General features: G+C 37.2%; 1 protein-coding gene across 1 annotated transcript in view; it reads right to left on the bottom strand.

The window, feature by feature from the left end:
• sntg1 (syntrophin, gamma 1) overlaps positions 1-27,250 on the bottom strand; it is a 50,121-nt gene that overhangs the window by 6,179 nt on the left and 16,692 nt on the right. The window contains exons 3-15 of the mRNA XM_027016959.2: positions 26,316-26,366; positions 24,424-24,558; positions 23,597-23,653; positions 23,235-23,292; positions 23,089-23,132; positions 22,922-22,963; positions 22,640-22,742; positions 22,352-22,434; positions 21,599-21,729; positions 21,038-21,167; positions 17,512-17,550; positions 16,119-16,235; positions 12,260-12,331 (exon numbers count right to left, since the gene is read on the bottom strand). Of these exons, the coding sequence (XP_026872760.2) occupies positions 12,260-12,331; positions 16,119-16,235; positions 17,512-17,550; positions 21,038-21,167; positions 21,599-21,729; positions 22,352-22,434; positions 22,640-22,742; positions 22,922-22,963; positions 23,089-23,132; positions 23,235-23,292; positions 23,597-23,653; positions 24,424-24,558; positions 26,316-26,342 (1,038 nt within the window). The 5' untranslated portion in view covers positions 26,343-26,366. The remainder of the gene's footprint in view (positions 1-12,259; positions 12,332-16,118; positions 16,236-17,511; positions 17,551-21,037; positions 21,168-21,598; positions 21,730-22,351; positions 22,435-22,639; positions 22,743-22,921; positions 22,964-23,088; positions 23,133-23,234; positions 23,293-23,596; positions 23,654-24,423; positions 24,559-26,315; positions 26,367-27,250) is intronic.

Here is a 27,250-nt window from a genome sequence, read left to right as displayed (position 1 = left end):
TAAAAATAATATTGAAGAGGTGTGTCAGTTAGCAAAGGTGATGTCCAATGCTGTAGTATGCTCCCATTCCAATGCGCTGTGGCAATATAACATACAACCGGTTATCTTCGCTGAACTGCTCGATGTCCAAGTGATACTCACAAAACAATGTGGGGTTCATAAATAATTGGAATACATTTGATGGCAAGCCTGGCCTTTTAGGGCAGGATGGTATCCATCCTACTAGGTAGGGCACTGCTCTCCTTTCCTGTAACATAAGCCATAGTCTCATGACAGACCTAGTTAATCTATGACAATCCAGAGCAGAGGCCAGGCAGCAGACAAAGAAGCTACATGATGTCCCCCAAGGTTCATCATACTGACACTGTGTCTGTTCCATGAGCTAAGCAGAAATGCAGAAAACAAAGAAAAATATGCCTTAATAACATAATTAATATTAAAGTGTCTGATTCAAAGAACACTGCCTACACCTTTTATCTAAAGCTGGTTTACTAAATGTTAGATCCCTAAAATCTAAGTGCCCATGATAAATGAAATAATAACAGATCATAGATTAATGTACTTTGCCTAACAAAACCTGGATCAAGCTAAACGAGTACATAGCATTAACTGAAGCGTGTCCTTCAGGCTACGCCACCCTCGGTCTAACGGGACGTTGCAGTTATTTATACTGACACATTAGGCATTAAACCAGAAAGCTGGTTATGATTTGAGTCCTTTTGTAATTATTTACTAGCATAAATGATGTAGCTAGCAATAAGAAGCCCACCTAGCCTCCACTAATTGGCATCTACATGCCACCAGGACCCAACTCAGAATTTATTAAGGAATTTGCAGATTCCCTTTCTAATCTTGTCACTCTAGTAGTAAGAGCCATTATTGTTGGTGATTTCAATGTTCACTTTAATAGTGCCCAAGACCCTCTCAGATCATATCAGCCCATGTCAGCTGTCAAACTACCGACCGATCTCAAACCTTCCATTTATTTCCCAGATCCTAGAAAAAGCTGTAGCTCAGCAGCTAAGCTCATATCTGAATTGGATCCAGATACATTAAGTCTTTCATTCAGGGTTTAGGCCTAATCACAGTACAGAAACAGTGCTAATTAAAGTAGGTAATGAAATTGTAGGCTTCTGACCAGAGTGATGTCTCTTTGCTTATCTTGCTTGATCTGAGTGCAGCATTTGACACTATACATCACATTTTACTAGACAGATTCAAAAAAGTTGGAATTGGGGGAAAAGACCTTTCCTGGTTTAAATCATACCTAGCTGGTTGCTACCAGTTTCTTAACATAAATGGAGACTTCTCAGCATACAGCAAGGTTAGCTAGGGTGTCAAAAAAAGATCTGTTCTAGGGCCTCTAAACAAGCTCCAACTAGTTCAAAATGCAGCAACCAGAGTTAATAGAACTAGAAAATTTGATCATATCACTCCCGTCTTAGCTACTTTACATTGGCTCCCAGTAAAATTTTGGATTGATTATAAAATACTTCTAATAACCTACAAAGCATTGAATGGTCTTGACCCACAGTACCTTAGAGAACTTGGTGCATTACAATCCACCAAATCAAAAGATGCAGGCTTTTTACTAGTACCAAGAATAACAAAATCTACTGCAGGGGGCAGAGCCTTTTGCTATAAAGCTCCCACACTATAGAATAACCTTTCTGTAAATGTTTTGAGAGTCAGACATAGTCTCAATATTTTAAGGCTAGGCTGAAAACCTATCTGTACAGTCAGGCATTTTATTAACTACTTCCCATCTTGGTTATAGGTGTAGATCTGGGGGTCCATGGGCATTGAGAGTTATGGTAAACTGGAATGTTATGATACTGTCACTTCACCTCTCTTTTTGCCACTTAAGTGATTCCTTGAATTCTTTCTGGCTCTTTCCTTTTAGCTGTGCTGCCATAGCTAGATCTGCAAGAGTCCATCATTGCACATTTATAGTTCCCTAATTTGCACACCCTCATACCTGGACATGCCTAATCTAGTCTCACTTTCTGCCCAGATACACCTACCCCTGATATCATGATGTTACTGAGCCTCATCCCATCTCAGCTGCCCTGGCAACTCCTGCAACTCCCTGATGTCCCCTGCTATAGCCCACCACACCTCCACCTCCACCCCAACTCCAGATGTTCTCTTGCAGGATGTCTTGATGTTACTGAGCCTCTACCTGTCTCAGTCATAAAATCATTATGAGCTAACATCATTATAGAACATTACAGAGTTCTGGACCTCTGTGTCCTATTATGTAATTTAATAATTACTTAATATTACATTAATCAGTCTTGCAATTTGATTCAATAATACCCTAATTTTAAAAACTCACTAGTTTGTCCAAATATTGTTTTAAAGATCTTTGAGTTTTATTTCTGATTGGTATGCTTGTTGTTTGGACTTCTTATTTTCAGACAAGGTATTTTGATATCTGGCTGTATTGAGGGTTTCTCACAGATGGTAGGTCCCAACTTTGACTTTTTTGCTGCTATAAGTGATGAGGTTATTTATATCTTTGATAGTCATAATTAACTGTTTTAATAAGTAATGTATTTCAATGCTGCTTCAAACAACAGCGCTTCAGTGATGTACAAGTTGTTCTTAGCTGGTGTGAGGAGGTTTGGGTGGCCTTAAAAGTGATTATGCTTCTGGTGTCTGGTCACATGCATTATTTTTACCCGAGAATGCTTTAATCTGGGCATCATTCCCACATCTCAATTTTCTGCCGCCAACCACCCAGTGAGGGCAGGATAGGGTGTGGAGAATGTGAAAGTTGCTCAGACAGCTTTCAGTGTATGAGGGACTGGATGTGGAAGCTTTATATCTGACAAATGTCCACAACTAGAGGTATGAACTGGTGTTGGAGAATTCATGTTATAGCAGTAATGACATAACAGTAGATTTTATTACTTTGTCTTCATTTCTGTAATGACAATACACAACTATCTATTTCAGATTTAAAGCAATCTGAGTTCTAAATGAAGTATATGACAGAGGACACCAGAAGCTTCACTCACTTGTAAACACCTCAAACCTTACAAGAAACTGCACACCATGGAAGGTCTATTTGAAGCATCAAGATACATGATCTCTTAACATTATTACAGGTAATTATTCCAGGGGAAAAAAGGTGTAGTGACCACCAAAGACACAAGCTGTCAGTAATGTCAAGAAGTAAGAGGATCTGTTTACAGGTGGCTGGGATGATCGTCCTAACCGAACTGAACAAAATATGACACCAAATCAGCTGTGGCACCTTGGCCTTATCCAGAATCTGGTCAGAGAACCAGAAAAGGCAGAGGTAACTTAGAACACTTTGAGTACTTGTGTGATTGTTGAAAACAGGTAACATTATTGATGGGCTCAGTGGTTAAGGTACTTCATTAATAATCATAAGGTTGCCAGTTCAAGCCCCGCCTTTGCAGAGTTGCCACTGTAGGGCCCCTGTACAAGGCCCTTAACCTTCAATTGTTCAAGTTGTGTTCAGTCAGATTTGTAAATTGCTCTGGCTAAAAGGATCAGCTTTGTTTACCCGTGTTATGTTTCTGAGCCTTTTGTCATTGTGTTTGTTTCTCTGGTTTATTGGCTCTTTGCCTGTTCCCTGTCTGTTTTGTTTACTTCATTGACAGAATTTTGGATTTCAACCCTGACCAGTACTTTGGATTATGACTGCGGAATTGCTGTGTTCTCTATTTAAGATGTATTCACCTTACTGCATGCAACTCCATCGCTGAACATGCTCAGAAAGTTACAGCACAAGTTAAACTATGCAGTGTCTCAGGGGATAGTAGTACACATTCCCTTCAAAGCAATAATGAGAAAGTTGTTTGATGGATTACCAAGATTTTTTTTTTAACTGTACTTTCAAATTTGACAACTTGAGATTGTCCAAGAAGAATAAGGAAGAGTCATCAAAGAAGTATAACCAGCGAGTCGGGTTTAATCACTCCTCCTGAACTGCAACTTTTCTAAGATATCTATTCTATTTTTCTGTTGTCTTTTTTTGGAGGGAAAAATCATATGTGCCTTATATATGCCTAATATCTTACTGTATATGGATATATAACTAATTTACACTTGGTTCATTTTCAACAAACAAGTCACTGAACATGTACAATGTATGACAAATATTAAAAAACATAAGATATGTTTGTTTTCCTCTTATCAGGCACAATACCTTTCCCTGATTACTATTACATGTAATGACAAGAAATGAACAATGTTCATTGGTAAAAGACTTTGATGGACAAAAAATAACACAGATTATGTTCTTTTATGTATATTATGAATTAAAACCCTGGTTTAAATAACTTGAACCAAAAGCCCTTTGACCAGTGTTCTGCTGAAGGTGAGGATTTTCTGTCTGAAGGGCTAACTGACTTGAAAAGTATTACATCTCAACTTGTAACCAGCTGATCTTATAGCAAAGGTATTTTTCACTTGCAACAAAAAAAGCCTTGAACCTCTGGCCAAAGCAGATTGAAAAGCAGTCATTAAAATATGAAGGTAAGACAACAGGAGTGTTTTGCAAAAAAAAAACCAAAACAAAAAAAAACCAACAACAACAACAACAACACTAGATAAGCCCAAACAGCGTCATATGTACCAATGCATGACCACATTTTGAAAAATTCATAGTCATTGTAGTAGCCAGGCATCTTGAGCACCTCGAAGCAGGTGGAGGCTGTTGAGAGTTGTAAGTTTCAAATGTGAGATCCCCAAGAATAACCTCACACCCTGCCTAGAACTTCAAATGGCTTTTGAGCTCAACAGGAGATGCTGTAGATGAAATTAATGGTTAATTCACTGAAAATACAGCCGTGTTTTAAAGAAAAAACAGACACTTAACACATATTCAAAGCAAGACCAATGCCTTAACCAAGTTTCAATGAACTGCCGGATGTATCCAGAGATGCAGCATAAGCTATTGGGTACTTAAGAGTCTGAATCATCTCCCTGTTGATTAGGCAATTAATTGAAGAATTAGCTACACAGAAAACAAAGTAAATAAGGATTTTTAATAAACTCAAGGTCACATTTACACAGATGAGCATTTTCTTGACTAGTTAAGAAAGACAAATATACTTTTGAAAAATACTAGTTACAGATAGTAATTAATATAAAATATATAGGTAAAATAATGCAGAAAAGGTTTTCATTTTTATGCCATATAAAGAACATTTGGCCAACCTCAGGGATATACTCCAGTGATTTTCTTGGAAACATCAGTGGTGCTGGGTCTGGATGTTGGGCCCCAATGTCCACATTGTGGTTTGCTTTAGCCCATGTCTTATTTGTTTGATTTGCCTTGATATTTGTTCAAGTACCTGTTAATAAAATTAGACAGAGTTGAAATGTTATATACAAGTGTAAAAAACACAAGTATGGATAAAATCTCACAGCATAGATGAGCATCATCTCATAAATCCATCTTTTATTGCTTACACCAGGGACATCCCAGACATAAGCCACATCCTATACTATATTCCTTACTTGCTCTAACAGTTCAGACTTCTCCTCAAACTGTAAGACACAAGAAATTAAATGTGAGGTATGACATGTTGAACGACAGTGGGTATTATTATACAGTCAAGTGAAGAAGTACATCTCATGTATGTCTAAACATATTTGGACTTACAGCTATCCAGTGTTCATTTAAGCAGTTTTGATAATGGATAAAACACCAGTTGATTTTTTTAAGACAAACAATTGCAAGATCATGTTTAAATTATTACTATTTTACCATAGTTATATTAAATAACATTTATCAATACAGATTGCATAACTGAGGATCAAATTCCGATGTGTTGACATGCCAAAAAAGAAACATTTCATGAGGTGTACTTGCTTTTTCACATGACTGCATAGGTAATAACACTTAATAGGCATATTTCATTAATTCAAAGACACTTACAAAATGACAGATAAATCACAAAAACACAAAGCCAGTAAAAACATAAGGGGATAGAAGGGCAAGAACAGGGTAAAAGCAACAAACCGAGTAGATGAACTGAGGAGAGAAGTGAAAGAAACAGAATAAACGCAAGGTTGCTTATTGAAAAAAAAAAAGTATTTTGAGGTTGGTTTTAATGTAGAATGGGATCTTGACTATCTGAATTATGATGAGGTGGGAAATTTCATAGGCTTGTTCAACAGAACTGGATGTTGGAGAATGGGAGCAAAGGAGCACCTGGGAGTGCAGGTGGGTATAAGGGTGAAGGAGAGCAGGAAGATAAGAGGGAGCAAGATTGCTAAGGGCCTTGAATATGAGGAGGGGAATTTTCAAATGAATATGATATTTAATCGGAAGCCAATGGAGATTATGGAAAATGGGTGTGATATACTGAGATGAGTATGGGTTTAAAGATGGGCAGCACAATTCTGAACCAGAATTCTAAAATTAATACCGGAGAGAAGAGAGTTGCAATAATCAAAGCAGCTAAAAATGAAGGCATGAATAAGTGTCTCAATGGCAGACAGAGAGGGATGGTCTAATCTTTGCAATGTTGTGCAAATGGAAGAAAGAAACTTTAACAACAGCATTAATGTGAGCTATCAGTGAGAGCTGAATCAAGGAAGACAACCAGATTACAAACCAGGTTGGAAGGGGAAATGGTTACATTGTCAATTAAGTTAAACAATTAACCAATTAACAATTTATTTAGAGCCAATAAGATTATCTCTGTTTATCATGGGAAAATAGTTTCAGCCAGCATTTAATTTCTGATAGACAGGATCCCAGTTGTGTGAAACATGGCTTATTAATGTATTTCATCCTTAAGTAAATCCGAGGGTCAGGCCCATATAAAATCCAGTTTAAAAACTTCAGGTTCAAGTGATGAAATATATTAACAAGCGGAAGGATATAGATAATAAATAGGAGGGGTTCTTGCACAAAACCTTTATGGACCTCATAAGAAAGAAGAGGTACAAGAGGTATGACCTGACCTGAGGAATGACACGAGAGGGTAATGAACTGTTTTCCGTCTGTGATAAGAAGTAAACCAATCAAAAGCAGAACCACTGATACCTATCTCATACCTAGAGAAAGAGAATGAGAAATCACATCAAACACAGCACCAGTATTAGCAGTTAAGAAGTCTTAGTAACTACAGAGGGCAGTTTTGGTACTGTGGAAATGGCAAAAAGCTCATTGAAATGATTCAAAAAGCTTATTGTTGTCTATGTTGAATGGTTATTAAGAAAAGAGAGAAAAACTGAGGGGGAGTGTGTGTGAGCCTGCCTGTGTGGGCTGCTAGAGAACTACAGATGTTGGAGATTTTTTGTTTTCAAAGAAATGTAGAATATCAGCTCTCAAAATATGTAGCCACATTCATTTTAGAGGGTTCAAATAGCTTGGCAGCTTTTGAAAAGTCCCTTTCCACAAGACAGGGACGGGATGATGGACCTAATTGATTTGGCTCTCCCTCAGAAAGTCTGGGGATGCCAGTGTTTACTGAAATACAAGAAGAAATTGTCTAAGACTACACACACACACACACACACACACACACACACACACACACACACACACAGTGCAAAAACATCATGAAGAGTGTTAGCTGTAATGTCATTGTCATTAAAGTGTTGTATGGAGTAAATTAAGAACTAAAATCATTATTTGCAGTACTTAGTTAATCAATGACATTCCAGAACAGAGACTAGGCAACAGACAAGGAGACTAAACCGACTGTCTACAGATCACTTTTAAGTGTCATCCCAGGTTCACCATATTGACAACGTGTCTGTTCCCCAGGCTAAGAAGAAATATAGACAACCCAATTAGTTTTAAGGTAGATTATACACAGAACACTGCCAACACTTTTGATCTAAATCTAGGCTTAGTATACATTAAATCCCTAGAGCGCTTATGATAAATTATACCATCACTGATTTAATGTACTCTAACAGAAACGTAGCCAAATGAGTACATGGATTTAAATGAAGTGAGTCCTTATGGCTATAACTATGTACACCACCCTCATATAACTGATTGTTAACTTCAGTAATTTAAAATGACACATTCGGCATAAACTAGAAGGCTGATTATGACTGCAAATCGTTTGAAATTCTTTTTTTATTAAGATAAACAATGTAGCCAGCGAAAATAAGTCTACCCTGCCTTATTCACCAATTAGTATTTGCAGGCTTTAAAGTCCTTTACTCCTATCCAACAGCCTGAACTAACATCATTAATCTCCTCAACATTTTCTAGTTGCTTACTAGATTCATTGCTCACACACTTTCTTAAAGAAATCCTACCTGAAGTAATCAAACCTCTATTAAATACAAAAAATTCCTTCCTGAACATTGGCTATGTGCCAGATCAAATTAGCGAAGCAATGATAAAGAAAGCTAATCTTGACCCATGCCGGTTGTGAAACTATAGACTGATTTCAAAGCTTCCTTTTATTTTTAAGAGCCCAGAAAAAATGCTGTAACTTCGCAGTTAAGCTCATCCCTGCCTCAGAACCAAATACATTAAGTCTTTCAATCAGGGTTTAGGCCTCATCATAGTACCGAGACAGATTAAAGTAGTTAATGACCTGTTGTTGGCTTCTGGCCAGGGTTGTGCGTCTTCACTTATATTGCTTGACATCAGTGCATGCTTTTGCAGAAAAGCATGCATTTATCACTTCCAGATTGGACTACTGTATCTGGAAGTGATAAATGTCTTACTATCTGGTTGTACCACTAAGTGCATAAACAATCTGCAGCCAGGGAAAGTTTGATAATATGAAGAGTTTTTCTTCTACATTTTTTAATAGGACACCTACCATTCATATATATATATATATATATATATATATATATATATATATATATATATAGAGAGAGAGAGAGAGAGAGAGAGAGAGAGAGAGAAAATATTCTCATACATAAAAAAAAGCATGAATACCTTTTACCACATGAACTCGCATGCATTTCAATGGCATCAGAAATGAATTTTTCCAGACATATCAAACAGGTGCTGAGAAACAGAGGAACAGCAAATAAAATTACATTGATTAATATTTCAGTACTACCATTAATCATGCCAGTAACAGCACTTCAAATGCCATACACATCCAAAATACTTACTTTCCTTCTATCTTGCTCAGTAATGTTGTCCATGTTGTCAGATTTAACTGACGGAACATATCAAGTCATGTGAAGCCACACTTGTGGAAAAGGATCTGGAGCAGATAAGCTGGTGCACATTTCTGGAACACTTTGGCATGTTGTTAAACATTTCAGAAGTAGGGAGCAATAAACTAGTGTCCAGCTCTTTGAAGTGAAACAACATAAATAGGCCCTTCACTAGCTTTCTGGTACCACAAGAGTGTTTCCTGCTACCCAATTCTCCTAGAGTGAAATAAACAATTAAATGAATCTATATTTGTACAGCTAATGAAGATATAAACGTTTACTTAAAAATGCTTAGTCAGTGCCGGATACTTTATAAACACGCTGACCTCCTGCGATCATCTTCAGCTTTGGACCTTTTCAGATAACTAGAAGAAAACTCAAATATACACATTCTATGACAGACGACATGATTTGTTACTATAACAACCCCCCACGCTGTCCGGACATTTACTAAATGAACGTAGTGCCAGTACTTTTTTTCCCCCAGAGAGGTCAAACAAACATTACATCACGCATAAAAGTATAGGTCACGAATCAGTATGGCAAAGATTTTTTACACAGAAAATAAAAATGACTTCATCACATGTACATTTCTCTCTGTGTGTTGTACTTTCATCAAGAGTAGCAGTCCTATGACCTAACCCAGCTGCAAATGCACCAACTGCTCAGCATCTTTTGGTGTCTTTTCATACGGAGTTGGCAAGAGTTAGAAAGTGACACTTATTCAGTTGTTAGCAAGGGACTGCCTGCTGGAAACTTGCTCCTATGAAATGCTTAGCTTTCCCTTTGGAACAGAGTCGTGAAAAGGTCCTGAAAGAAAGAAACAAATAAATAAACAAACAGTAAATAAATAAATAAATGAAACAAAGTTTTACTTTTCTTGAGATTAACACCTTGTCATTTCTGTCTAAACAGAAGGTCAAAGGGCCTGTTTCCCTTGCCTCTCTGTTGCCTGCAAAAGTGTAACCATTCAAACAATTACTCTGCAGTGTGCAAATGAATTATACCCTGATGCAATTAACAATTTAAATTATATGGATACAGAGACTACACACTGGACCTCCCATTTACCTCCATGGGACCGTGTTCAGCACAGGCTGCACCCCTTTGTCTCTCACAGAATGTAAGCAGAGACATTATGTGACTTGCATAGTGCAATACTTCAACATGACTACCCTGTCAATAAATATGTGCATCAGAAATGTAGTGATAAACAAAATAACAAACCTTCTTATTTGTCCCTTAAATAACACAGAATTTAAAAATAAATACATGCCACATGTAGGTGGTAAATTGTCAGGCAATGTGGCATCTTTAATTTCTTGAATTGTTTATTTTACATTTATTTTAGATGGTAGTGGTATCATTTGTTAATAATCTGTCTTCCCTGTTCTGCTCTACTGTGATCAATTAATGAAGATGTTGCTGTCAATGGGTAGTCTCGCATACATGTGCGGACAGTCATGATATATTTTATATATCATATAGATATGTGTTGCATGTGGAGAAAAAATATTACATGCAGTAAAAATAAAGAAAAATAATTACCTCTGGCCAGATCAAAAAATTCTTGGATCATTGCAGACAAGCTCTACAAAACAGCAAACTGGAATCTTGTTATATGTAACGCATCAGGTTATAGATCTTCATTTAATCAATCCGCTTCAAACCTTCAGGCACAAATGAAAAATTAACAAAGAGCATAGACCAATTTTAGGCAAAGGCTGCAAATTATATAACAGAATAAAACATAGCACTGGACTGCAGTAAAACCCTAATGAGTCTATGATTATTTTTACCATCTCAACAAACAATTGAAACATATTTAAAGGTTATTACCTTCTAGATAAAATGGGAAAAAAATGAGTAAATAGCTTTTAGTTGTCGAGCATATAAGAAATTTGTATTTTCATGTGGTTATTTAATGAAATATTTATTTCTTGAATTTGCAGAACATGTGCTATATCAGGCTGTTTTTCATCTGAATATGAAATGACTTATATCGGGAATGGGATTTTACTGATAAATATGTAAGACTGCCAGATGCTGGAAATTTAAAATGTAAATCTAGCTAAGGAAAACATGAATAAGCTAGTTATCTAGCTAGCTAACATTAGTATTTGAAATGGCATGACTGGCTTCGATGACTAATATATCTCCTAGAATTCAAACAACTTAATATAGCACAGATAGTTAGTTATGTGATAAATAGTATCTTAAACTGTTATGAGCTTACATGCGAAGAAAAACAATTAACTTACAAGTTGAAAAGATCCACCATCTTCAGCCACGATTCTTTTGCATTGGCAAGAAACGAGATAAAGAAGTCCCTCCAAAGACCTCGGAGGTCTGTTGTGATTGGCCAGTATTGAGTTTAATTGATTGTGTCTTGTTTGCTCTTCCTAAGTAGCCCAGATTTTCCACGACCTGAATTTTTACTACTTCAATTCCCATCCCTTGAATTTTCTCAATATAGTGTGCTGAATATTTTTAAAAATCAGGTTTAAAACTACCAAAATCTTTAAAACCAAAGTTTTTTAAGACAAATTTTAAAAATAAAAATTTATAGTGAAAATTTTCAATAACAAAGAATATCTCATCCTTTTCGTCAAGCATCATGAATTCAAGTTTAGTTTCTGGTTACTCCGATATATTTCCATGGTTTAGATTCTGCACCACATTGTATGAGATCAGAGTGCAGAATGTTAGCTTATCTGTAAAGTATTTACTTCTATCAATAACAGGCATATTAGAGAGGTGGGCTGACTAAATACAGTATTTTGCAGGATCTTTGCAGTTTTTAAGACCGTTTGGACAGGCACCGTAGCAAGCTGTTATATAAATGTTTTCAGGGTACACTTTCAAAATGTGGTTTTTATACAGTCACCAGGGAGAGCAGAGTCAAAAAAACTGTCACTCTATATACCATTGTATAATTATACACAGGTAAATCAAACAAACTTTTTTTTTCAATATGTCACAGCATTACATTAACAACCAAAATGACAAAATATAAATGTATCATAAACAAATCTAAGCTTTAGATGTATGTAAAGTGTAATAATCTTTCAAATGCAAGTGCACTGTCCTTTTAGTAAAAGTGCTTAATTATCTGTGCCTTTACCTTAAGGATCTTGAACATAAGCTCATAGACAGTGGAGCTTTGTTCTGCTCTGGTCCAGTCCCACGTCGTTACCTACAACATTTCAAAATACCTTCTTAGCCACTACCTACAATGGTGCTGGGCAGTTTGTGAACCATTTAGAATTTCCTATATTTCTGCATAAATATGATCATAAATATGCTGTGAAATTCATGAAATTTCACAGCACAATGTTTGTGGAAGAGTATCATGGCATGAAAAAAGGACATTACTGATGACCTCAGAAAAAATAGTTATTGGGGCTCATTAGGCTGGCAGAGGTTATAAAACCGCCTCTAAAGAGTGTAGACTCCTCCAATACACGATCAGACAGATTGTCTACAGATGGAGTAACTTAAAAACAATTGTTGCCCTCCTTATGACTAGTTAACCAGCAAAAATCACTCTAAGAGCAAGGTATGTAATGGTCTACATGGTCACAGGAAGGGTACCCAAAAAGACCAAGAGACCAAAATGGAACATTTTGGTTTAAATGTGAAGTGTTGTTAGGACAAAGGAAAACACTTCATTCCAGCTCAAGAATCTTATCCCATTTATGAAATACGGTGGTGGTAGTATCATGGTTTGAGCCTGTTTTGCTGCATCTCATCCAGGATGGCTTGCCATCATTAATGGAATAGCAAATTCTGAATTATACCAGCAAACTGTAAAGGAAAAATGTCAAGACATCTGTCCATGAAATGAATAAAGAGGAAGTGGGTCATGCAGCAAGACAATGACCCTAAGTACACAAGTTGTTCTACCAATGTATTGTTAAAGAAGAATAAAGTGAATGTTTTGGCCAAGCCAAAGTCCTTACCTTAATCCAATAGAAATGTTGTGGAAGGACCTGACGTGAACCTTACCAACATTCCAGAGTTGAGATTGTTCTTTATGGAGGAATAGGCTAAAATTCCTCCAAGACGATGTGCAAGGCTGATCAACATTCACCTGAAATAAGGTGTTGCCTCCCAGCTCTGCAGCCCCATATTCCATTGTCCATCATCCACAGGCTCGACAGGTGGAAAATGCACCACGTATCTCCACCAAATGGCTAGCACTTCCTGGATTATCATTCCTGGATTTCTGAATGTTTGCACCTGTTGTCAGTTTCACCTAGTGTATTTATTTCCATCTTCCCCATGACTCGCTTGCGAAGTATTGCCAAGGTTTAGCCTGAGTTTACTGAGCATTTTCCCCTGTGCCTGTTCTGATTCCTTATGATCCTACCTTCTCACTACTATGTTTTTTTTTGGATTTGCCCTTTTATACCTTCACCTTTGCTCCTGTTTCTCTGCTTTGACCTGGCTGTTGGATTGTTTTTTCTTGGTTTTGACATGGATTTGTACTACCCTTATACAAGATTTATTACATAATTTTATCCAAAAGTGCCTGCCTGTTTCTGTCCGATTACAAATGTTTAGTTGCAGTTATTGCTCCACAAGGGGGTCACACCAGATACTGAAAGCAAAGGTTAACATAATTTGCCACTCACAGATGTGTAAATTTGAATCAACTTCCTCCAATAAGTATATAATCAAGTATAATAATTTTATCTAATTTGTTTAATTGGGTTGTCTTTATATACTTCATATGCTTGTATGAAAATTGGATGTTTTATGCAGAAATATGGAAAATTCTAAAGAATTGACAAACTCTAAAGTACCACTGTAGGTGAATGGTTCCTGATCCAGTCCTTTGAGACTTCCAAATGGTCCATATTATTGCTCCATCCTAGATTCTAGTACACCTCAACCAAGAAATCAGGAACACTGGTAGATTTTTCTGGGAGCTAGTACAGACCAAAATTTGTTCTGTCTGGGAATCCCAGTGCACTGTGTTGATAAACACTTGCCTGGAACATTGTTTCTCCACCCTGCATCTGCAATACCACTGCACTATGCAGCTTAGCATTGCTTTGGTACACCAACTTCAGTGTAGAAATGGGCTCAGTGTTAATGGGCTGCTGCTGAACTGAGATGGGTGTAGTTGGTGGAAGGAAAGCACTAAAAGGTGGGAGGGGTGGGAAGTGTGGTACTCCAAGGGTAGGGTTGGTGAACATTACCATGAATCATTTCAAAGTTCCAGCTACATCTGAGAAATCCTTTATACTGGCCCTTTTCTAGAAATGAGGTCATATGATTGTCACTGGCAGTGCAGCCTGAGGGGTAAATATAAGACCCACAAGGGGAGGCAGAGAGAAGAAACTATAAAAACACTGTGTGAGTAATGCTGAGGTGGTCAGCAAAAAATAAATAAACATAAATAAATAAATAAATAAAAACAAAAAAGAAAATGAAGAAAGATTCTCAGGGCATGCAAGCATATTCTGACCAGCTGTGAGAACACTTTCCAATATTGGTCATCATTCATAGTGTAATTGCTGTACATGAATGAAACATTCCCACGTACTGTAACCTTTTGAGATATTACACAGTGTATTTTGGAATGTAAAATGATTAGAAAAAAGACTGCAAATGCATGGAAAGTGTGTGCATCAGACTCTTATAGGGAACATCTTATAAGGAGATTTATAAAATACATGTGAAATACCTTGGATTGTTAAACGATTGTTACATTTTCCTCTTAAGCCGGCTGGTCTTAGAACAGAGTCTAGTTGTATATCGTTTCATCTTTCTCCCAGTCTTTAGTGAAATGGCTTTGTTAATGCTCTTAGATGTCTCACCCACTAAAAAATTAATTGAGTGCATACCCCTTGAAGACAAAGGTAACGCATTTGCTAATTGTCACGATTGGCCACCCTCCTGGCGTCTGTTTCCATGGTTTCCCTCTCTGTTTTCCTCTACTTCCTTGTTGCTCCATTCCTTAGTTTCGTTTTCTCCACGCCTGTCATTGCATTTACCTGTTCCCTTTTCCAGTCCTTGTTTTGGTTTCGTTCTGTTCCACCCCCTGGTCTGTATCCCCACCTGTAATTATGTTCACCTGTCTCTGGTTAGTTTTCATCAGTCATGGTTATTTAAGACCAGTTTATCGGTTATTTTCGGTATGTTCGTTCATGTTTAGAGTTGTTGTCATCGCTATCAAGAGGCACTGTCCTTGTTTTGCTTAGTTTGTGTGTTAATTTGCCTCAGTGTTTTCCCTGTGTCTTTGTTTGTAGCCTCCTGTGTTTTGGTTCCCTCGCTCATTAAAATAACTCCTGCACTTGCATTCTGCCTCTTGCCTTGTCCCTGATGGAAACGTTATACTAATTTGTTCAGTTCTGGCTCTCACTGTGATTTCTAGAACTACACTTTAATCTGAAACCTTTGCCTTTTTTAATGTTATGCTCTAAATAATCTCACTGGATTGTGGCCTGTGTCTTTAAAAGGTAATTTCTGATTGTGTAGAGATTAAATTTGATTAAATGGGATCTTGAGAGCAAACGATATGAAATTGAATTATATGATGTTAGTCTTATTCCATGGGAACAAAACAACGAGCAGTAGAAAAAAGTGCTTGCACACAAATGAAGTGCAGAGATAAATATCTGATACGTAGCAAGAAATAAATTTAGCACTATCACCACTCGGTGGATGTTTCCCCCAAAGGCAGCTCAAGCTATTATTGAGATAATTATGTTATGATAAAAAAAAAAAATGATGGTGGGAATTAGTGGGCTATATGAGAAACAGTAGCACTCCTAGTTTATGGAAAGCATTCTGATACCACACAGCAGAGAGCTGTTCCAGGACAAGGTTATTCTGGCAGATCTGTGGGCTCAACTTTGATAAAGGGAATGAGACAAACAGCTTACATGACAGTTTTCCCTGCTCCAAAGTGATTAAATAATGAGTGACTGCTGATGAACAAGGCACACCCACATGCCTAGAAAGGTACTCACCGGAGGTGCTGAAAACTTGAATAGAGACGAACCTCTCAAGGCAAGGAACCTTGGTGTGTACATTCGGTCCTGCACAGAGTCCAGCTCTCTTTCCTCCACCCAGCCCATATAAATGATCTGAAAAAGAGAATCACTCACATTTACACATTTCTATATTAATCACTTATGCTATTACTTTAGAGACATTGGACCCCTAGATTAATAAGGACTAGAAAATGTAATTTAATATCTTCCATTTACCTATATTATTAAACATCTGGTTTTATAAAGGAAACATAACCAGACAAACTGCTGAAAACAATCCAAGAGGATATGTAAATATGCACTAAGACTGCCAATTCAACTTGCCAAAAATGCTATGCTGCAAAGTCAAAGGTATACTTTTTATGGTTCTGATCTAAAGTTTATATATTGTCAGTTTTATAGCAGTTCTTGCTCTCTTGGTTGAGGCACAACGTGGACTGTACACCATCTCTGCTCTGACACACACCTCTAGGATGCAGCGCTTTAAATGTTGAATGACACAAATGGATACAGTGCCAGCCTAGCACTGGATTACGACAACCACTGTGACAGAAGCAATGTCAGAACCATTCAAACCTGTTGTACTACATACTGGAACACGAAGCCCATTCAACTTCTTGCAGCGTATTGTAACAACAGCAATGCATCTCTGTGCATCATCTCATACACGAGAGGCCCTCAAGATTTCCCTCCAAACAACAAATCATTGCATCACAGCAAAATGGGTTCAGCAGGACCTTAATAAGATGACTTGTGGCTTTAACAATACCTTTGTTTCCACATCTGTGACTGGTATTCTGAAGACAGGTAAAATATACTGTAGTTAACAGAGCTATTTTAAAACTATAACTAAGCAACTAAACTAGGTGTGTAGACAATGGACTGTAGCATTTCTAGTGTAAGGTTGTGACAGAGCTTCCAGAGCATCAACTCAGTCCGTGCCATATCTGATTACAATCACAGCTAAAGTGAATTATGTTGATGATGATGTCGATGACAATGATGTCAGAAGAGTGGGAAAGGTACAGTGCTTTAGCCTGCTACTTTGACATGCATTTGTTACACATTACCGAGGAACGATGTTAAGGTGTCAAATTGCATTTCTGTCATTCTAATTTCCATAAACAGAATTACTTTTAGCATTTGATTTTTCACCAGTAAAGAGAAAAGATACAATTAGTTTCAATTTTTTTTAGAGGGAACTCATTTACAAGGTTCAAAATCTTTTTTTATTAAGCTGCACAAGAAACTGCATCTAAGGATGACTTTATATCAATTGTATTTGGATGCAAGATCAAGGTGTTGTTTTGTTTTTGGGATGGTGATGCTTGGCAGACTCTGTTTACACTTTGTGCAGTTGTTAAATCACCTGCTGATTTACAGGGAAATTTCTGTTGATCTTCTTTACCTGCAACAGAGAGCATTCAGTTTTTAGCATGATGAATTCAATGCACAGACATTTGCAATATGTGCTGAGGCAGCAGTACTACACAGCACTTAAGACAAAAAAAAGATAGAAAGAGTAATTTTTCTTTTGTCATTGTTCATGTTAAAATGATTTTTAAAAGGTGGTGAGTTCATGTTGTTTTCCACAGATCTTTAAGAAAATCTACTGCAGGGGGCAGAGCCTTTTCCTATAAAGCTCCCACACTATAAAAAAACCTTCCTGTAAATGTTCGAGATTCAGACATAGTCTCAATATTTAAGGCTAGGCTGAAAAACCTATCTGTACAGTCAGGCATTTTATTAACTACTTCCCATGTTGGGTAGAGATGTACATCTGGAGGTCCATGGACATTCAAAGTTATGCTAAACTGGGATGTTATGATGCTGTCACTTCACCTCTCTTTTGCCACTCATGTTTGTTGTCTGAGAGTGGCGGAGTGCTGATGTCGCAAGATGCCCTCATGCTTGTGTTTCATTCTGGCTCTATCCTTTTAGCTGTGCGGAGTCAATCTTTGCACATTATAGTTCACCAATTTATATACCCTCGTACATGGGCATGCTTAATAATCTATACTCTCCTTTTGCCGAGGTACATCTACCCCTGATGTCGTGATGTTACTTAACCTCGAGCCGGCTAAGCTGTATGGCTCCTACCACCACCCCCTGATGCTCCCTGCTGTAGCCCACCAGAGCTCGACCGCAGCCAACTACATCTCCGTTGCCCTGATGGACGTTCTTGTGTGGGATGGGTTTCGGTCAGGTGCACACCATCAGGACTAGACTAGGACCTTTAGAAAACTGGACTAGACATTGATTGCTTATTTTTTCATTTTTTATTATTATTTACTTATTTTTCTTTAAATATTATTCTGCTCCTTATTGTTTACATTTCAGTGTCTGTTGTTGGCCAGAGGAGGATGGGCCCCCCCTTTGAGTCTTGGTTCCTCTGAAGGTTTCTTCCTCATGCTCTAGGGAGTTTTTCCTTGTCACTGTCACCCTTGGCTTGCTCACTGGGGGCTTAGACTCGGACATTTGTAAAGCTGCTTTGAGACAAGTGTTGTAAAAAGTGCTATATAAATAAATTTGACTTGACTTTAACACTGATTTTTCACATTACCCTCTTAGGTAATGGTCTTCATTGTCTTTTTTTAAAGATTCAAGTCCATGTACTGGGCTTATGTCCCAATACATCACTTATCCAATTATGTTTCATAGTTTAAAATTATCACCATCATGTTTTATTAACACACAACATCTGAACTGGTCCCGTGATTGTTATGGACCTGTGTCCATTGGCAGCCTCACTGAATTTAGGCCTTGTTATGCAAGATTGCTGACAGGAGTTTGAAGACTTCATTACTGAAAAATGTATTGAACAACTTGAATTTTCATTGCAAGGTGCAGTTACAACCATATTAAATAAATACATGAGTAAATAAATAAGTAAATAAATAAATAGATCCTCAAGGAGCCTCTTGGGAGAGGCCACGGGTTGACTGATGAACAGTTCATCTTAATGCTTCACCTCTGATGAACTCTAACCACTAAAAGTAGAACAGCTGAGATCTAATATATCAGCTGGAATTAAAAGGCAGATCCAAGTCCAGTTGTCGCAGCAGCGATGACTCAGTGCGTAGCAAACACTGGCTTTTGCAGAATGACCTTTGTAACACCTCCCCAATTATGTGGAAAACAAGCCTTCCTCCCATCCCGATATCCTCCTGCACTCATCTGGGTCGCAGACACCCATATGTAGGGTTGTAGATCCGCCTCTAATCATCTTCACCATTTTATTTTATTTTTTTCCTTCATTACTCCAATCACTCAATAACTTCTCAGAAATGGCTCAGACATCTTTGTTTGAATTTTTTTTGTTTCCCTCCTGGATGTCTTGATCAGCCAGCCAGTTTTGCTGAGTATAAGAATTGGGCATCACTGTAACTTGGGCAGAAGAGTAGCACCTTGCACAGGAGCACAAGACACTGAAAATAGATTGCTGGTGGAAATTCAGAAGCCTCAGTATAAACAAACTAAATCAGATTCATAAGATGGAACTGTGCTGAGTGTGGAAATGGTTGAGTCCATTATAGTTTTACCTGTTAATTATTAATTATAATTATTCGCCTAAAGTTCTAATTCAGATAAAAGACTTAAATATTTTAAATATTTAAATATTTCTGTTGATCAGTGCTTGGTTCCATGACTTGGTGTTCTATCCATTTCAGTGTTTTGTAAGATCTAACACAGAATTCATTATCTAATGATTATTCCCTTCATGGGAAAAACAATATGGAGCACACAAGAGTCCACAGGACCTGAAATGAGAACCACTACTACAAACTCATATTGATTATTTGTAGTTCAATAGATTAGAGATGTAATTAGTCATATTATTCTAAATTAGATGGAGGCTTTGGCCTCTGTAATTAGTTAAATGAAAAAAGCACTAGCTAATGTGCTTCAGCAGAACCAAACATTTCTAGTGACAAAAAGCTCAACTCATCAGGTGAGTGCTGGACTGAAATTTATGAATTTTCAATGTGTGCCCTTTGACTGTGCTGTCAGTTTTCATGTGCTTTCCTGGAACACAGTTGCACATTGACAAATCACCAGTGTCATGTAACCTGATATATTACAGCCCTTTCTGAGGGGTGTAGTTTGAATATGCAGTAATTAATAATTTCTCAGGGTCATGTAGTCTTAAGATACTGTATAGCAGAAAACATGATAAAATATCTTGCATGTGTGAGACAGTGCTCCTGCTCAAAATATTCAGGGAAGCACACAGCTCCAAGAGTGCATTTTTAATTGACATGCCACTCCCTGTCATTGGAACTACATAATGCATGACATTGAATAAAAGATCATCCCAAGACTGTGATTTCAAATGGTGAAGAAACTGTGATTGCAAGAGTCTGCACATCATACAGTAAGATCTAGATATAAGCACAATAAGCACACATTTACCTAGTCTGTCAGTCCAGTCAGACAAATTAAGAGAAGTGGGTGCATTTGCCTTTAACAATATGCTTGTTCTCAAGTTTCTGTTAGGCCCAATTATGGCCAAACAACTGACAAAATACCCTGATTAATGTCCTTGTCTACTGCTGAAACTAGCTAAATACTGCTTAATACTGTATGACCTGAGGCAACTCTCACAGCACCGTGATTCACAAAGTAATAAAGCAGAACAATTTGTATGCAGTTGAAGTTACTGGAGTTATCAGGCATTATGAAATTATGCAAATAAATGGAAGGAATGATACTGTTTTTCTTAATCAGTAAATTCTTGAAATTGTGGATGTTATAAAAAAAACATCTGTGAGTTTACAGAAGTTCATTTGCTTCAGTTGGTGTATGAGAGTTCAGTACTCTTATTTTAATTGTCTTTAAGATTTAGCCTTAAAGATGTTTCTCCTTTATGATTTTGCCAGTTAAAATATACTCACATTGTGCTTTGTGAGGGCAGATATATTCGATGCTATTGCTTGGAGCCAGTCAGTACATTCTTCCACATTGGAGCACTGAATTACCCCACTGCAAACCCCATCCACAGCAATGACTTGAAAGGCATTTTGCCTTGGGAGATAAAAATACATCCACTCATTAGAGTTCAGGACAAACTTAAATGGTATCATTTACCATGTTTAATTCTTTACAGTCTAGTTTAATTTAAGTTTTTTCAGTTAACTTTTTAATTTAACTACAAAGATTTTATTGCCCAAGTCTTATGTTTTGTAAGCTTCATCAAGAAAATAAATGCATTTGGCTTCAAAGGTACAGTATTATTGAATACAAAATGAAACAGAGCCAACTTACTTTATTATACTTAATCAAGTAAAAACACTACTATGATGTGATAAGGCACTATGGTTTGATCACTTGAGTTTCCAAACTCGATGTTAAATATAATATAGCATAATATAATAGGTACATTAGTTTCCAAGACTACATCAAACCCAGTCGGACACCAAGGCAGGACTCTGCTGTTGGATATATGCTTGTCTCACCTGCATACGTCAGAGCCGGGGAGATGCTGGGAGAGGCGAGCATGGAGGAGGGGAATCAGACGCAGGTCCACCCAGCGCTTCTCCCAGCGTAGGGCCGGGGACGCCGGCCATGATGAGCAGGACATGCTGTCCTGGGGGAGCAGGGGACAAACACACGTCAGGGTCCATTTGCCCACAGCAGTCCTAGAGTGCCACAGTACCATGGGGGCCCCTGCTCCAACATGCCTGAATCAACTCCTCAGCTAGCCGGCCTCCCTCGATCCAAGCATGTTAGAGCAGTAAAATCTGCAGTACTGAGGCCCTCAGGAGCATGAGTGTGTCAACACTGCATTTGGGATGTCTAAAAGAGATGCTAAGAAGGAATCAAAAATCAAAGTTCTGTAACTAATAAACTGGTTTTTAAATATTTTTAGGACTTTTATCTTTTCAAGATATCTCTTTCAGTAATCTTGTTCAAAGCATCTTCTCATTTACCCTCTCTCTTACTACGCTTTGATGAGCTGTCTTTCTGATCATGCAGCATTTCTAGATGCACTTGGAATTGCAAAACAGTTACTTGTATAAATGCTTTCTGTGGATTTAAAACGATGCAGTGAATATTTATTAAATGACATTGACCTGTTTCTGAGCCTTTCAATTTACAAATCAAAATCACTTGAGAGTAAACAGTTTACTTAGTACTTTAAAGCTACTATATATTACTCTAATCGCATGTTATAAATGCTATATATAACTTAATGACATGTTATGCACCGTGTTGTTAGGATGATAGTTGAGATGTAAACCACTGTCACATAATGGAGATGAAGTCCCACTACTCTGGTCACTTGGTACACCTGGGAGACAATCACAGATCATGTAACATGTAAATCATGTCTCATAATGTCACAGTTCTCATAAACTGATGTTATCGGCGAGCAAGCAACTTTACTGTGTTGCAATTGTCATGACAGTAATCATGGAAACCCAGAATGTCTGGAGTTCTATGTATTGGAGTCTTATGGCTGCGAGCAGGCCGGGCTTGTGGAAATGTTGACGTACATGTGCAGTCCTCAGAGAACGGCAGCTTTAGAAACGCAGGCATCCTCTTCAGGAATGACACTGTGAGGGTAACTTCTTCCCCTGCATTGCGCAGAACTTGAACCTGGATGAGGAAGTCCTGACTGGATTCACACTTAAATCAGCAATTATATTCATATCAGAACACTTTTAACCCTTAAGCTTTAAGACTATTGAAGTTTACTGACACATTATAAAGTTAAAATGTTTGCATTCTGTTTGTTTGTTTAGGGTTTTGCGTTGTTTTTTTTTGGTAACACATACCACTTCTTCATGGCGATAACTCCTCACATTGATCCCATTTATCTAGAGGCAATATTACAGTAGTGTAGGATGACTCACATAGCCAGTATTCCCAGTTCCTATTGCACTTTAGACTGAAATATTAGAAAAATATTAACAGAGACAGTGACTGACAGCCGAGCCCTCACCTGCAGAATTCCATCTCCGATGAAGAGGAGACCAGAGAGCTCAGCTGTGGGATAGGGACAGAGCAAACAGCAGTGAGACCCACATAAAGCAGACGTGAACAAACAGCCACTGAAAGCAGACAGAGGAGATGAACCAAATAACTTACCCTTTTGTTCTTTTGATATTTTCGATATAACAACAGGGATTTTATGTTCTGCACCACCCTACAAAAATTGAAAATAGATGCCAGATATAATCCATATACATGGACATATTCACATAAATGGATATCTATCTATCTATCTATCTATCTATCTATCTATCTATCTATCTATCTATCTATCTATCTATCTATCTATCTATCTATCTATCTATCTATCTATCTATCTATCTATCTATCTATTTTGTGAGTGTGTGTATAGAGAGAGAGAGAGAGAGAGAGAGAGATAGAGAGAGAGAGAGAGAGAATGTGTTTATGATGAATTTCTGGAATTTCTCTGGAAACAGCATACCACGCATGCAAATTACCTTTATACTCAAGCCAAAACCTCCTATTGTCTGCCGGCGTATTGTTACAGTTCTTTCCTATAAAAGAGTAATGTAAGTTATTTTTAGGGTATGAAAGATTAACAAGCATGTCAGGGATGTCATTACAGGCTAGATGCCATAAGTTTATGAGGTTTCTGTGTGTTTGTTGACATTAAAAAAATGTGAATAATATAATAAGTTTAATTGTAATATCTATATTATAATTGTAATCTGTATTACTGTATTGGTCACTGTGCATTACTGAGTAGTCATTTGGACTTTAAGGAAAATGGAAACAATACAGTTGTTACAAATGCTGGTACAAGATCCACCGTTAAAGCTACAGGCCAGTCAATATTAAAATTTTTGCATACAAGATTTTAAACATGGCTGTGGGCTTTTCAGTCCTGTCTTGGTTTATGAAGGATTAGACAGAACACACACTGATTATTAGATGCAATTATAAATTACCATTATAAGTCGGTATACATATCTTTATTTATGTATTGATTTGTTCCCCCACCAGTGACCCTTAAAAAGGTCAATAAATTTTACATTCATATATTCTAGAATGGAATTCCAAATATCACTGTTCTTATGTTGTGAGTGGCAGTCTGCACAAAGGTGAGATTTATTTATTATTTTCAAGCACAAGATAGCACCTGTCATATATAATACATGACATGTGGGGCTTTGGACATATATTTAGAACCTCTGTACCATGAAAATGAATCTGATTCACTGAGACAAAATAAGTAAAACCTAATGGATAAAACTAGAGTGTCTGTGGTATGAAAAGATGACTCTAGATTTGCAAAAGAACCTACACTCGAGTAGAATGGTTCTCCAGACACGCAAATAACATCTTGTTCTTGTAAGGTCAGGATGTCTTTGGCCAAGTGCAGTCGGATATTGAAGGGCTCTTCATTGCCATCCTGCAGCAGATAAATCCCCGTCTTTGTCTGCGAGAGATCAGGACACACAGACCATGAAATGGAAAGTGGTGAACTTTCACGTCTTGTCAAAGTGAAGAGGTCTGTTTTAAAAGTCACATTCACAATTTCTGCTGCTGCTACTCTATCTCTCAATTAGACAATGATTTGATTTGAGTAGACCACTTGAAAAATGCGCATTAAAAGTGTTTGAAATTATATTTGACTAAATTTAAAATTTGTCAGGCAATTCCTCATGCTTGCACCTTTGCACACGCATATAAATCACTCAGTGCTCTAGTTTAGTTTAACTGAACTGATTACAAAAAGAGTCTCTAAAATTAAGAGTTAAAACTAGGCCTGCTCAAAATGAAGGTATTGTATTTTGTGTTGTTTTACACAGAAATGTTGTACAAGCTTCTAAAATGTTTTAACACTTAATAGGGCTTTGAGTCTTACAATTTGCTTGACTTCTGCAGTACTTTTCAAAGAGAATTTTCAAATGTTGACAGTTATTAATCTTAGTGTTATTTAGTGCAGCTATAACTTGAATTAATATTAACTAAGCAATAAATACAAAGTTCTACAGTGTTCTTATTACATTTTGGGCAACTTACTAGAGTTACTTGCAGTAGTTGGCAAGAATGTAACCAAGATGTTTGAGAAGCAAATATAGCTCACTATACTGTGGTAAAATATAATGTGATATATTTCTAACCTTTTATATATGGGATAGAGTTTTATGGCATATATTTTTGCAGATGTTTCCATTTCTAGTGCATTGTTTGGTTGATGCTTTTGCAGCATAAATTAGTCCAGAGGTCTGAAATGTTGATGACAACAACATGAAATTAGTTCAGAAAAGTATTTTTAAGGACATCATTCTTCAAAATTATTTTATATAGCTGTCTATGGCCATAGGTTTTTATGGAACTGGTGTGTTTCCTACTGGGGAGGGATTGCTTCACAATCCCTCCATTGGTTTTAGAATTCATCAAAATGATTATGGTTCTCCTAAAAGCATGGTGAAGCGATATTGTGTTTGCACAGTTATTCAGAAAGATGATGGAACTGTAGGAAATGTCTGCATACATCTGTGTAAATGCAGAACAGAACCCTTTAAATGGAAGATGACTACACTGGATAGATAAACTGGGTGACCACACTGGATAGATAAACTGGATGACTACACTGAATGGATAACCAATTAAATAAATTGGAACAAACATCTGCTCCTCTGTGTTCTTAAAAATCGGACATGCTTTACAATTGCAGTCTATGCCACCTCTTCTGAGGCAGGCTGAGAATAAATTGCCCCCTCCACACTGATCTTGGCACTAATTTGCATGCCAGTCTTGTCCTCTAAATGTCACCAAATTTTAAACAATTGGAGCATCTGTGTTTGGGGAGACTGTAAAAGAGATATGTTCTGACATCAGGAATCTCTAGATCAACATACAACAGGGCTAGTCATAAAGGGTCCTGGGAGGTGAAGAATTTATGGACTTTTGTCTATTTAAGGTGTCAGTTGCACTCTTTGTTAACCTGACATTTGTTCATACAAAGCACTAGGAGAAGGGATTTGCTTGAATCATTGTAGTTCATTTTCCTGTAAAAGAGTGACATGGCTGTTTTCTTATGGTGTTTTCTGAAAAAAAAAGACATTTTCTTGACAATTATCATTATTATTCAACCTGAAATAATGAAGCTCTGGCTATAGGTGGGTTTATATAACCATGATACACCACACCTTGACATTAGTATATATAAAGAGTAAAAACACTTACTTCTTCATTTGAAGTCTTGAAATCCATGTGCTAATGTCAGGGGGAAATATCCTTAGGAAAACAACAGAATTCGTACATTATAAAAGCAAGTAGCACACTGACCTGCAAGATGGGAAGTATACAGGTATTTTTAAGCATTTCTTTCCTGCTGGGATTCAGTTTTGATCTCAGGACCTCTGAAGATGAGAGTAGGTTCATGGGAGATCTCAGAGCAGTGAAACAGTAACAGATTAAGCAGTCTCTAGATCTCCAGTTGGCATCATTACTGACATCACCATTCTTCAAAAGAATATTTTATAATTTAATGGAGGGCACTGTATTCCTACAAGAAACCATCCCTTCAGTACAAAAATGCATAAAAACTTGATACTTGACTCACATTATATTTCCATGATATTGCTTGTTACCTGAATAATACTTATATATAGATCATAAAAAACATGCAATTGTGACTATGTAGCACATAGGTTAATTAAAACTACAGTGAAGATTATTGCTTAATTTATTCATAAATTAAATTGAGCAATTAACTCAATTTAAAATGTCAAAATGTCAAGCAGATACATTTTTTTTTACATTTTGGCATGATCAGTCCCGTCCATGTTCCGTGTTTTCCATGTCTTGTGTTTTGTTCCGTTCCATAGTTTCGTTTTGTGTACACCTGTCCCTCATTTCTAGTTCATGTATTTAAACCCTGCTGTGTGCCTTGGTCGTTGCTGTTCATTGTTTGTTTGTTTCGCTGTTTCATTGTTTCATGGTTTGAATTAATGTTTGAGAGTTGTTTCTTTGTGCTCCGTGTCTTTGTGTTTATCTTAGCCTTCGTCTTTCCTAGTCCTGAGTGTTCCCTAGCCTTAGTTCCTAGCCTTCTTCCCTAGTTAGCCTTCGTGTGTTTTTGTTTTGTAATGTTTCCTCATACTCTCCATGTTGGCCCTGTG

Source organism: Electrophorus electricus, chromosome 10 (assembly GCF_013358815.1).
Source record: "Electrophorus electricus isolate fEleEle1 chromosome 10, fEleEle1.pri, whole genome shotgun sequence".
Classification (NCBI taxonomy): Eukaryota; Metazoa; Chordata; class Actinopteri; order Gymnotiformes; family Gymnotidae; genus Electrophorus; species Electrophorus electricus.
This window is presented reverse-complemented; position numbering and strand designations above follow the sequence as displayed.